This window comes from Nomascus leucogenys, chromosome 7b (genome assembly GCF_006542625.1).
Source record: "Nomascus leucogenys isolate Asia chromosome 7b, Asia_NLE_v1, whole genome shotgun sequence".
NCBI classification, from domain to species: Eukaryota; Metazoa; Chordata; class Mammalia; order Primates; family Hylobatidae; genus Nomascus; species Nomascus leucogenys.
Genome location: NC_044387.1, coordinates 67,455,004 through 67,469,056, shown reverse-complemented (window position 1 = coordinate 67,469,056; position 14,053 = coordinate 67,455,004). Strand labels below are relative to the sequence as shown.

At 37.1% G+C, this 14,053-nt stretch overlaps 1 protein-coding gene across 1 annotated transcript in view; it reads left to right on the top strand.

Moving 5' to 3' along the window:
* The window catches only part of TTC29 (tetratricopeptide repeat domain 29), a 314,056-nt gene that overhangs the window by 117,507 nt on the left and 182,496 nt on the right, over window positions 1-14,053 (top strand). The window contains exon 8 of the mRNA XM_030815182.1: window positions 519-610. Within this exon, the coding sequence (XP_030671042.1) occupies window positions 519-610 (92 nt within the window). The remainder of the gene's footprint in view (window positions 1-518; window positions 611-14,053) is intronic.

Genomic DNA, 14,053 nt, shown 5'->3' with positions numbered 1-14,053 from the left:
GTAAGAAATATTTTTAGCGTAAACTGTATACATGCACAAACTGTGAGCTATGCATCTAATAAAATGATAGATTTAGAAATTGCCTGGCACCTAAATTCATGCTTTTCAAATAGCTATTTATGGAAAGAAAAGTGATATTTAAGCTATCATAGTAGAATATTATGATCTGCCTTATATTACCTTAGATAATAGTCCTGTATTTTAAAATAATGTAAAAGCCATTCAATTATTTATTCACACCTAAGTTATATAAATTGGAAGATTTGGGCAATTATGCAAGAAAAGAATTATTTTTTCCAAAAGTAAGGCCTCACTGTCATGGCTTAAAGAGATTGCCACAAAACAAGTTATACTATAGATAAAAATAAACCAAACCAACATGAATTTTTAATCAACAAAATTTTATATAGAGACATTAAAAACAACTATTGATTTTAATTTTTTCTGTTCATTATGAAATGAAACATCAGCGTATCTGGCTGTGCTATACATTCAATATGTATTTCTCTTCCTGATAGGTCCTTGACACTTACTGTAAAATCTCCACAGACCTGGATGATGATCTCAGTCTGGGGAAAGGCTATGAAGCCATAGCCAAGGTCCTGCAGAGGTAAGTTAGCACATCCTGGTCTTGCTGTCACTGTGAATTCACTCAACTGTGAAAGGCTTAAATTGTTTGAGGTCTGTCGCTTTCCATTAGTGCCTGCTTAAATTTTAAGCAGTGCCCTTCTTAAGTGACCCTTTCATCGTAAGTTATTTTAAACCAGTTTGGTATTTTAAAATACGCATCTAAACTCTTCTTTGTCTGTGCCTCCTTCGTATTATTTTCTTTTTGGTTTTCTGTAAATTTAGTGATGACCTTGAATAAAAGAGAAAAATATCGGGTCACATCTCACAAGTTAAGAAAGCAGACAGCACAGAAATATGTAGTACGCGTCAGTGGCTGTGGCTCACCATAACCTTTCCAGATCTCTTCTTTGAGGAAAGTTTCCATTTATGCTTCAGTCATGCTTTTCCATTAAGACATCTCTCCTTTGAGCACATCTGGATAAACAATTGGGGTTAAAACCAATATTCCCAATATTTCATTTAAAACAGAAAATTTTAGATATATGAACAACTTCTGATACCTGTTTTTCCATGGAAGATATATCATTCACCCTCCAGTCATTGTCTTGCAATCATTGTTTACTCCATTTGATTGTTATAGAGTAGCATTATGACTTAAGAAATAGTAACAAGAAGAAACGTTACCAGTTAAGGCCTTGGTTTTTACTATGTTAATGTTATATCCAAGATATAGCTTTTTAATAATAGTAATGTTGGTTGCAGTAACTGTAGTAATATAGATTGTGTTAAGTTCTAATTTCTTCCCATTTGTATTTCAGTTGTAAACACATACAAGGAGGTGTTTTAAAAGTAAAATTGTTATTTGAAAGGCATTTGAAACATTAAAAAGTACCTAGCGGGTAAAATTAGAATCATTATATAAGTACCATTACTAATATGATAATCATAGTTTAAAATATCAGTACCAATGAAATTTTAAAGATATCCTACAAAATAAATAAAATACAGTCATCACTGGATAAATGGTTTAGGAACACAGACATATTTAGAAGGAGAGGCCAGGCCTGGTGGCTCACGCCTATAATCCCAGCACTTTGGAAGGCCGAGGTGAGCAGATCACCTGAGGTCAGGAGTTTGAGACCAGCCTGGCCAACATGGTGAAACCCCCTCTGTACTAAAAATACCACACACACACACACACACACACACACACAATTAGTTGGCCATGGAGGAGGGCTCCTGTAATCCCAGCTACTCAGGAGGCTGAGGCAGGAGAATCACTTGAACCTGGGAGGTGGCGGTTGCAGTGAACTGAGATTGCACTCCAGCCAGGGCATCAAGAATGAAACTCTGTCTCAAAAAAAAAGGAAAAGAAGGAGAGTATGGGTGTTTACCCAAGAAAGACAGAGCCAGTCATGGATAAGGCAAGCAGCCTGTGAGTGTTATGATCCTTCTAAATAAAGATTGGTAACTAGTCCATGGAAGACCAACTCAGCCATTTTTAAAAACTTTTACTTCCAAACAACAACCCAGCAGATGCAGATGGTTGAATACAAAGAAGAGACTGATAAGAATTCGATTTATGTCTATTTGGAACTAACCAACTCTGTTGATTGTACATTTTGATTATCAGATTACTTGACTTTGCTGTTATCACTGCCCAAAAATCAGCAGAAAAGGATTGGATTCTTTGCTTTGCTTTGTAGTAGCATATAAATGTGTCCCCTAACATGTTTATAAAATAATTTTTTTTTTTTTTTCTGAGATGGAGCCTCGCTTTTTTGCCCAGGCTGCAGTGCAGTGGCACGATCTCGGCTCACTGCAAGCCCCGCCTCTGGGGTTCACGCCATCCTCCTGCCTCAGCCTCCTGAGTAGCTGGGACTACAGGTGCCCGCCATCATGCCCAGCTAATTTTTTGTATTTTTAGTAGAGATGGGGTTTCACCGTGTTAGCCAGGAAGGTCGCGATCTCCTGACCTCATGATCCGCCCGCCTCAGCCTCCCAAAGTGCTGGGATTACAGGCTTGATACACCGCGCCCAGCCTATAAAATAATTTTTACAAAATGACATTTCCATTGTGTTCCAGCATAACTAGAAAGATAAGCTGGGTGTGGTGGTGGGTGCCTGTGATCCCAGTTACTTGGGAGGCTGAGATGGAAAGATCCCTGGAGCCCAGGAGTTTGATTCCAACCTGGGCAACATAGCAAGACCTCATCGCAAAAATAAATTAATTAATTAATAAAGAGATAAAACTTCAAGGGGAAAATTTATTTATAAACATCTACTAAGCACTTACAATGTCACTGGACAAATATTGAAATGTCCCTTTGGTTACTGATGGTCTTTATAATTATTTTTGAAACTTCCAGAGACATGAGCCTGTCTTCAAATAATTCTCACCTCTTAGCCTTACTTCTTTTCTGGAATATTTTAGCCTCCTTCCCAGGATTTGAATTCCTGGTCGATTCAGTCAAGGCTAAGTGAAGAGTTGAACAATTATCTGGTGAATTTTGGCACTACCAGGTAATCTGATGTTTTAATTTGCCTATTTAAGTATTATTTGGAGCTTGGGAGTGGGACAGGATACAGCTATATTTGATATATCATGAAGTTGAATTTGTTTTGGGTAGGACTGGGGACCATTCTGTTCCAACACTCTCAGCAGCCTGCCAGTGTGCCTTAGGGCAAACATTTAAAGGAGTAAGAAGATTTATCCCCATTTTAATTTTATGCCAAGTAAACTAATTCTTTTTATAAGAATTCCTGGCCAGGCACAATGGCTCACACTTGTAACCCCAGCACTTTGGGAGACCAAAGTGGGAGGATCACCTGAGCGCAGGAATTTGAGACCAGCCTGGGCCACATAGTGAGAACCTATCTCTATTTTTCTAAATTAATTAAAAAAAGAATTCCCATCTACTAAAGTAAAATAAAGCTACCAGTGATTTCATGGTAGACATGGATTCTTAATTTTATAATGTTATGCAATGCCACAATGCACAAGACAGTGCAGGGGATGCTTATTCTGAGGTCATAGTGAAAAAGTGTCCCAAGGCTACAACCAGCTTTCCAATCCGAATCTGTGATTTTGCAGCACTGTTGTTGGTTATAGAGGAGCACTCAGGGGAGTGCAAGCCTCCACATATTATTTCAACATCTGTGTAAAATAATTCAAAAGGGTAATCTACTAACAGGCAGATGTTTCCAAACCTAAAATTCTGCAAGATAGACAACAGCATCCTGAATAGCGCAAGGCATTATTAAATCAAGTCCACTCGTAGTATAAATGCGTTGATGTAAATTCTGTGATCATTTTTAGAACATTTTGCTTGAAAGGCTTGATATCCTTCAGTAAACATGCATGTGCACACATACACACATGCACATACCCACACACATAAACACAAACACACACATGTACCAGCCCTTTCATAGCCCTAAATTGTCCTTCTCAGGTTAGTAGCAACATGCAAGAAACAGACTACAACCCAAATAGAGGAAATTATGGTGGTGGCAGCTGAGAAATAAATCAAGTTGCATATGAAGCTTAGCATCACCTCTAAATCTCTTTTTCCTAACCTGTGCAATTGCACAAGTTTCACTAATGGTAGCCCTATCTCTATAAACATATTTTATATCTTTAAAGGAAATGGAAGAGGATAGCCATGTCTAGGATAAGTATGTGTCTAAGGCCATCAGCTAAGCGTGCATGAACGGTGAATAAGATCTAAGGCTGGGAGCTTCTGAAATGGTTATAAGAATTTATACTAAGCCCTCAATTGAAAAACACACCACAATCCCTCAAGACTGAGGATTTGGTAATACAGAGTTGCCTGTCTGGTGATGTTATTAATAGATACAGATTTGGTGTTAGAGTTATTGGGGAAGGTGTTAGTAAGTGAACAAGTTTTGTTATTTTTGCCATTGATCTGAATAATATTAATTGCATAAGACTTTAAGCAGCATAGCAGAAAATAAGCATTTATAATGTCATTCTTTCCCTACTTGGAATAATAGTGAAGAAAAGAGTTGATGTTCTAAAATACTAACAATTGCTTTGTGAAACTACAATAAAAGCTAGAATTATGGTCCATAAAACAAAGAGAAAGTGAGTTGAGAGATTACAAGTAAGTATTATTATTATACAGACAGTTTGAGTAAATACAGAGAGGGAAAATCCCTGTATTTTCCTTATGGCATTTCTTTTTTTGCCTCATTTACTGAAGTAGTTCATTTACAGAAATGCCACAACTTTCCAAAATACTCAGATTATTTAAAAGAATACAGAGAAAAAAATTCACAAAAATATGTTTAATACATATTGGTCACAACTAACCCATCTCTGGGTTTATTCCATACCAATTGTAAATTTTCTTGCAAACTCGAGTTAAATTATTTCCTAGAAAACTTTCCACAATGGAGATCTTTAAATCAATCAGTACAAAGTTTCAAGTGTGAAAATTACCTTTCTGTTATAGCTGAAAATTAATTTTTTCTTGCTTGAGAGAAATGACACGCCCTAGTAATTTTCATATATTCTTTAAAATGGAACATCCAGGCTTTGATGTGAAATTTCCTAAAAATGACCAAAAAAATACATCAAAACATATCTATTAATTCATGAAATTAAGAACAGCTTTTTGCATTTTCTCCTGTCACTGATCCCATTTGCCTTATTACTTTCATCTGTGGCCCACAAACTTGGTGGCACAATCAACAAACCCCTTAGTGGCTGTTTCATCTCTGCTCTATTTGATTTCTTCTCTCTGAGTAAATGATTAAGTTTTCATGCATTGGTTCAACCAAAATCTATGTTCACTCAACCACATCCTTTATTGATTACTTCTACTGCAAACAGTAGGCCAAGTGTGATATACATAATTGGACAGTTGTCAAGGGACGTGGGTGTTAACGGTCCTGTTTTCCCAGTTGGAAACTGGAATCACCTTGATACACAAATATTCTGCACTGTTTCATTCTCATTCTTTGGACCGAGGAGTCCTGTTCCTCCGAATATATGTTTTTAACTCTCTAAGGTCTGGTTGAACGAATTTACTGATTATACCATATAATATGCTGTTCAAGTTGCACCTGTGCACTGCATATAGAAAACTGGAATTAATATTTATCTAACATTTTAACCTTGTCCTTTAACTTATACAAATAAGCTGTAGCCTTTCTGTAAGAAAATATTTGATGTTTTCCCTTCCATAAAAAGAATGGCTTCTAAATCTGTTGCTAACTTTTAAATTGGGAAAACCTTTAACCAGCACATAATGTTAATATTTCAGATGTTGCATTAACAACTTTGCTGGCTGTAGACCTATACATTCATTGAGTAAAGCAAATGACTTACAATAATAAGACTTTTTTCCCTAGCATTATTTGTTAGAGCAAGTTCCAGATAATTTTGTATGTTTTGGAGATCTGTTGCTCCTTCGGAAGAAAAATGACATGAATTACCCAGCAATAGTTTTATTTATACTATTTTGTGTTTCTCATACTCTAAACTTAGTTTTATTTGCTTGTTTCTTTGTTTGTATATATCTTGATTTAACAATCCTCAGCAGGCCAAATCTAATTCAAAATGTACTTTCTTCAAAAATATATTGGTTTTTAGAAACATGAACATAAATAAGCTTCAGTGAGTCCATCTTAGCTAAATAATTAATAATAATAATTTTCCCTAAGGTTTTGAAGTGATATTCAGAGAAGTCATCATTTTTCCCCCATCAATTTTTTCTTGAATAGTATAGCCTAGGAAAGAGTGTGAAAAATTAACAATTTGATAGAACATTTTTAGCCCTAGAAATCCACAATTTCGCTCAAAATTCTAAATAATGTATTTTCTTTATTAATATTTTATACTCAAGCTCTCTCAATAACTTTTAGTTTCACAAAACAAATAATTAAAATAATCGGTGAACCTCTCATTATATTTTACTCTATACCTGCATTTGAAAATTTCCTCCAATAATTCATGATTTTTCTGGAGAATTGACCTATGCCTATATGTGGAAGATCAATCATAATTTTAGTATGAAAATGCTGTATGAGGACAGAATTATAAAAAGTAGTATTCAAAGCTGCGGTAACATAAAATTTCATCCTATTTCTGATATGTAGAAGACTCTTTTACCAATAAGAGGAAAAAAATGTATTTGATAGTACCTGATACTCAAGTAAACAAAAAATGTTAGCTTTTTGATTTTGCCCCTTAAAAAATAGACACCAGGACTTTATGTGGCTGATTTGCAGAGCATACATTAAAATCAGAGTGTTTAACTTATCACATGATGAATGTTTTCAAGAAGGATTGCTTAGCTAAATCGAATTTGCCTCTTGGCCTGTGGTAGACAATGTCAAGTAGAGAGCTGTGAACGTGATAGTTGTTTACTTCACTGAGAGATAGTAATAACACTAGTGCCATTTATTGAATCCCTACTACATGCCAAGCTATACATTTACACAGTTTTTAATCCCACAGCAACTTGTGGCCATTTTTGAAATGAGGAAACAAAAGTTTTCTTCAGTTTCATAACTTTAGTATGATCAAAGTTATTAATCTAAGAGGCTGAGCTGAGATTCAAACCTACATCTTTCTAAATTCCACCATAACTCATTTTGACTTTAAAGTAATCTAACTTATTTTTAAAAATATATCACTGTTTACCTGTGAAAATGAATGTTTTCCAAACCTTGGGAGGTTATGCAAGGAGATAACCCTAATCCTACCAATACTTGTTTAAAGTAAACTTCTTTGAAAATACCTTCTGGGGCATATAGAAATGCTACCATGGGGGCGGGGCCAAGATGGCCTACTAGAAGCTGGGGCTCCCATCAAAATAAACCACAATAAGTGTGTGAATCCTTCACCAGCCACCAAGGTATCCAGATTCTGTCATCAAAATTGACTAGAAGGCAGGCAAGACCCACGGAGAGAGGGAAGAGCAGTGTGGTGTGGTGGCCCACCTGAGAGCCACACAGGGAAGGGGAGCCCCCTCCCTCCAGCCAAGGGATGTGGGCACAGACATGGATGAAGGATCAAATGGATGAAGTGGCAGAAGTAGGCTACAGAAGATGGGTAATAAAAAACTACGATGAGCTAAAGGAGCATGTTCTAACCCAATGCAAACAAGCTAAGAACCTTGATAAAAGGTTAGAGGAATTCCTAACTAGAATAACCAGTTTAGAGAGGAACATAAATGACCTGATGGAGCTGAAAAACACAGCACGAGAACTTCATGAAGCATACACAAGTATCAACAGCTGAATCAGCTAAGCAGAAGAAAGGATATCAGAATTTGAAGGCCACCTTACTGAAATAAGGCATGCAGACAAGAATAGAGAAAAAAGAATGAAAAGGAATGAACAAAGCCTTCAAGAAATATGGGACTTCATAAAAAGACCGAACCTACAATTGATTGGAGTACCAGAGTTGATGAGGAGAATGGAAACAAGCTGGAAAATACACTTCAGGATATTATCCCGGAGAATTTTCCCAACCTAGCAAGATAGGCCAACATGCAAGTTCAGGAAATAAAGAGAATGCCATTAAGATACTCCATGAGAAGATCAGCCCCAAGAAACATGATCATCAGATTCTCCAAGGTTGAAAGGAAGGAAAAACTGTTAATGGCAGCCAGGAAGAAAGGCCAGGTCACCTACAAAAGGAAGCCCATTAGACTAACAGCAGACATCTCAGCAGAAACTCTACAAGCCAGAAGAGATTGGGGGGCCAATATTCAACATTCTTAAGGAAAAGAATTTTCAATCCAGAATTTCATATCCAGCCAAACTAAGCTTCATAAGTGAATGAGAAATAAAATCCTTTCCAGACAAGCAAATGCTGAGGGATTTTGTTACCATCAGGCCTTCCCTGGTGCTTCCCTGAAAGAAGCACTAAATATGGAAAGGAAAAACTCATACCAGCCACTGCAAAAACACACCAAAATATTAAGAGCAATGACACTATGAAGAAACTGCATTAACTAGTGTGCAAAATAACCACATAGCATTATGATGACAGGATCAAATTCACACATAACAACACTAACCTTAAATGTAAGTGGGCCAAATGCCCCATTTAAAAGACACAGACTGGCAAATTGGATAAGGAGTGAAGACCCATTGGTGTGCTGTATTCAGGAGACCCATCTTACCTGCAGAGACACACGCAGGCTCGAAATAAAGGGATGGAGAAAAATTTACCAAGCAAATGGAAATCAAAAAAAAAAAAAAAAAGCAGGGGTTGCAATCCTAGTCTCTGACAAAACAGACTTTAAACCAACAATGATCCAAAAACACAAAGAAGGGCATTACATAATTGTAAAGGGAACAATTCCACAAGAAGAACTAATTATTCCAAACATATATGCACCCCATGCAGGAGCACCCAGATTCATAAAACAAGTTCTTAGAGACCTACAAAGAGACAGTCTCCCACACAATAATAGTGGGAGACTTTAAAAATACACTGTCAGTATTAGGCAGATTAACGAGACAGAAAATTAACAAGAATATTCAGGACTTGAACTCAGCTCTGGATCAAGTGGACCTAGTAGACAGCTACAGAACTCTCTACCCCAAATCAACAGAACATACATTCTTCTCAGTGCCACGTGGCACTTATTTTAAAATTGACCACATAATTGGAAGTAAAACACTCCTCAGCAAACGCAGAAGAACTGAAATCATAACAAACAGTCTCTCAGATCACAGTGCAACGAAATTAGAATTCAGGATTAAGAAACTCACTCAAAACTGCAAAATTACATGGAAATTGAACAACTTGCTCCTGAATGACTACTGGATAAATAATGAAATTAGGATGGAAATTAAGAAGTTCTTTGAAACCAATGAGAGCAAAGAGACAACATAACAGAAACTCTAAGACACAGCTAAAGCAGTGTTAACAGGGAAATTTATAGCACTAAATGCCCACAGGAGAAAGCAGGAAAGATCTAAAATAGACACCCTAACCTCACAATTAAAAGAGTTTGAGAGGCAAGAGCAAACTAATCCAAAAGCTAGCAGAAGACAAGAAATAACTAACATCACAGAAGAATTGAGGGAGATAGAAACACGAAAAACCCTCCAAAAAATCAATGAATCCAGGAGCTGGTTTTATGAAAAAATTAACAAAATAGATAAACTGCTAGCAAGACTAATATAGAAGAAGAGAGAGAAGAATCAAATAGACACGATAAAAAATGATAAAGGGGATATCACCACTGACCCCACAGAAATACTAACTACTAACAGAGAATACGGTAAACAACGCTACACAAGTAAACTAGAAAATCTAGAAGAAATGAATAAATTCCTGGATGCATACACCTTACCAAGACTAAACCAGGAAGAAGTTGTATCCCTGAATAAACCAATAACAAGCTCTGAAATTGGGGCAGTAATTAAAAGCCTAACAACCAAAAAAGCCCAGGACCAGACAAATTCACAGCTGAATTCTGCCAGATATACAAAGAGGAGCTGACACTATTCCTTCTGGAACTATTCCAAACAATTGAAAAGGAGGGAATTTCCTCTAACTCATTTTATGAAGCCAGCATCATCCTGATACCAAAATCGGGAAAAGACACAACAAAAAAAAGAAAATTTCAGGCCAATATCCCTGATGAACATCAATGTGAAAATCCTCAATAAAATACTGGCAAACCGATTCCAGCAGCACATTAAAAACTTATCCACCACGATCAAGTCAGCTTCATCCCTGGGATGCAAGGCTGGTTCAACATAAGTGAATCAATAAACGTAACCCATCACATGAACAGAGCCAATGACAAAAACAACAGGATTACCTCAATAGATGCAGAAAAGGCCTTCAATAAAATGCAACATCACTTCCTATTAAAAACTCTCAATAAACTGGGTATTGATGGAACATCTCTCAAAATAATAAGAACTATTTATGACAAACCCACAGCCAATACCATATTGAATGGGTAAAAGCTGAAAGCATTTCCTTTGAAAACCGGCACAAGACAAGAATACTTTCTTTCACTGCTTCTATTCAACATAGCATTGGATATTCTGGCCAGGGCAATCAGGAAAGAAAAAGAAATAAAGCGTATTCAAACAGGAAGAGAGGAAGTGAAATTGTCTCTGTTTGCAGATGACATGATTGTATATTTAGAAAATCCCGTTGTCTGAGCCCAAAATCTCCTTAAGCTGAGAAGCAACTTTAGCAAAATCTCAGGATACAAAATCAATGTGCAAAAATGACAAGTATTCCTTTACACCAACAGTAGGCAAGCAGAGAGCCAAATCATGAATGAACTCGAATTCACAATTGCTACAAAGAGAATAAAATACCTAGGAATGCGGCTAACAAGAGATGTGAAGGACCTCTTCAAGGAGCACTACAAACCACTACTGAAGGAAATAAGAGAGAAAACAAACAAATGGAGAAACATTCCATCCGCATGGATAGGAAGAATCAGTATCGTGAAAATGGCCATACTGCTCAAAGTAATTTACAGATTCAGTGCTATTCCCATCAAACTACCATTGACATTCTTCACAGAATTAGAGAAAACTATTTTAAATTTCATGTGGAATCAAAGAAGACCCCGTATAGCCAAGACAATCTTAATCAAAAGGAACAAAGCTGGAGGCATCATGCTATCTGACTTCAAAGTATACTACAAGGCTACGGTAGCCAAAACAGCATGGTACTGGTACCAAAACAGACATATAGACCAGTGGATCAGAACAGAGACCTCAGAAATAACACCACACATCTACAATCATCTGATCTTCAACAAGCCTGACAAAAACAATCAATGGGGAAAGGATCTCCTGTTCAGTAAATGGTGCTGGGAAAACTGGCTAGCCATATGCAGAAAACTGAAACTGGACCCCTTCCTTACACCTTATACAAAAACTAACTCAAGATGAATTAAAGACTTAAATGTAAAACCCCAAACCATAAAAACCCTAGAAGTAAACCTAGGCAGTACCATTCAGGACATAGGCACAGGCAATGACTTCATGACAAAAACACCAAAAGCAATTGCAACAAAAACAAAAATTGATGAATGGGATCTAATTAAACTAAAGAGCTTCTGCACAGCAAAAGAAACTATCATCAGAGTGAACAGGCAACCTACAGTATGGGAGAATGCTTTTGCAATTCACCCATCTGACAAAGGTCTAATATCCAGAATTTTCAAGGAATTTAAATATATTTACAAGAAAAAAACAAACAACCCCATCAAAAAGTGAACAAAGGATATGAACAGACACTTCTCAAAAGAAGACATTTACGCAGCCAACAAACATGAAAAAAAGCTCAACATCACTGATCTTCAGAGAAATGCAAATCAAAACCACAATGAGATACCATCTCACGCCAGTCAGAATGGCAATTATTAAAAAGTCAGGAAACAATAGATTCTGGTGAGACTGTGGAGAAACAGGAACACTTTTACACTGTTGGTGGAAGTTAAATTAGTTCAACCAATGTGGAAGACAGTATGGCGATTCCTCAAAGATCTAGAAGCAGCAATATCATTTGACCCAGCAATCCCATTACTGGATATATACCCAAAGGATCCTACAAAAAATGATTCAGTAAACCTACATCATTCTACTATAAAGACACTTGCACACGTATGTTTATCGCAGCACTATTTACAATAGCAAAGATATGGAACTAACCCAAATGCCCATCAATGATAGACTGGATAAAGAAAACATGGTACATATACACCATGGAATACTATGCAGCCATTAAAAGGAATGAGATCATGTGCTTTGTGGGGACATGGATGAAGCTGGAAGCCACTATCCTCAGCAAATTAACACAGGAACAGAAAACCAAACACCGCATGTTCTCACTCGTAAGTGAGAGTTGAACACTAAGAACACAAGGACGCAGAAAGGAGAACAACACACACCAGGGCCTGTTGAAGGGTGGGGATTGAGGGGAGGGAACTTAGAGGATGGGTCAATAGGTGCAGCAAACCACCATGGCCCAGGTAGACCTATGTAACAAACCTGTACGTTCTACACATGTATCCCTTTTTTTTTTTTTTTAAAGAAAATACTTTCTGAACTTGCAATATGTTCTTTTAAATAGCCCCAGTTGAGAGGTGGGTTCAGTGTTTAGAAATAGCCAAAAGAATTTGGAGTCACATTTAGAAAACCCAGAAAAACAAAACAACACTAGACGTGTTCTTACGAGGATAGGTGAATGAATGAACTCCAGGTTTCAAAGCACTGTATACAAGTCAGTACCTGTCACAGTTGATCCCATGTATGAATTTATACACTTATTTCTCCAAATTGACAGTGAAACTCTTCAAGCACAGGAACGTTATTCCCCAGCAACTAGCAAATTTTGGGACATTTGCTAGGCTCCCAAAGTTTCTTGATGTTACTAGAATATCCAAGAGTCAGGAGTTTACAATCATAGACTCCAAACATCTATATGCCTTAAGGTTCTCACAGTTTACCTGGATGCTTAGCTTTCATGTGTGCAGCATATGTGTCTCCCTTCCCAAATTTTCAACATTACTTCATTCAAAAGTATATTAATGCTTACTATATGCCAAATTCTCTGCTAGAAATTGTATGTCTTCCTGAACATTTTGTGAGGATATGTAACACTTGTATATGTGACTTTAGTGACACCTGAGCTTTCACTACCAATGAATGCTTTCAAGAGTAAGCTAGTATTCACCTTTTATAAACTTTTAAAAGTTTTTTTAAAAAAAAACAGCTTTAGTGAGACATAATTCTTATGCTATACAATTATGACTTTAACAATTGTAGACTTTAAAAGTCTACAATTTAAGAGTCCTCACTTTTAAAGTTTAAAGTCTACAATTCAGTGGTTTTTAGTGTACTCGCAGGGTTGAGCAACCATGGCCACTATCTAATTTCAATCACCCTAAAAGGAAATCTTGTACCCATTATTTGTCTTTTCTCAATCCTCCACTTTCCTCAGCCTCTAGCGACCACTAGCCTACTTTCTATCTCATGGATTTGCCATTCTGGACATGTTGTATAAATGGGCTCATATCGTGTGTGATCTTTTGTTGTCTGGCTTCTTTCACTTAGCATATTTTCAAGTTTCATCCATGTTGCATGTATCACTATCTCATTCTTTTTTTTTTTTTTTGAGTTGGAGTCTTGCTCTGTTGCCCAGGCTGGAGTGCAGTGGCATGATCTCAGCTCACTGCAAGCTCCGCCTCCCAGGTTCATGCCATTCTCCTGCCTCAGCCTCCCGAGTAGCTGGGACTACAGGCACCTGTCACCATGCCCAGCTAATTTTTTATATTTTTAGTAGAGATGGGGTTTCACCATGTTAGCCAGGATAGGCTGAATCTCCTGACCTTGTGATCCGCCCACCTGGGCCCCCCAAAGTGCTGGGATTACAGGCGTGAGCCACCACGCCTGGCCCACCTCATTCTTTTTTAAGACTGAATAATATTTCATTGTAGATATACAACATATTTTG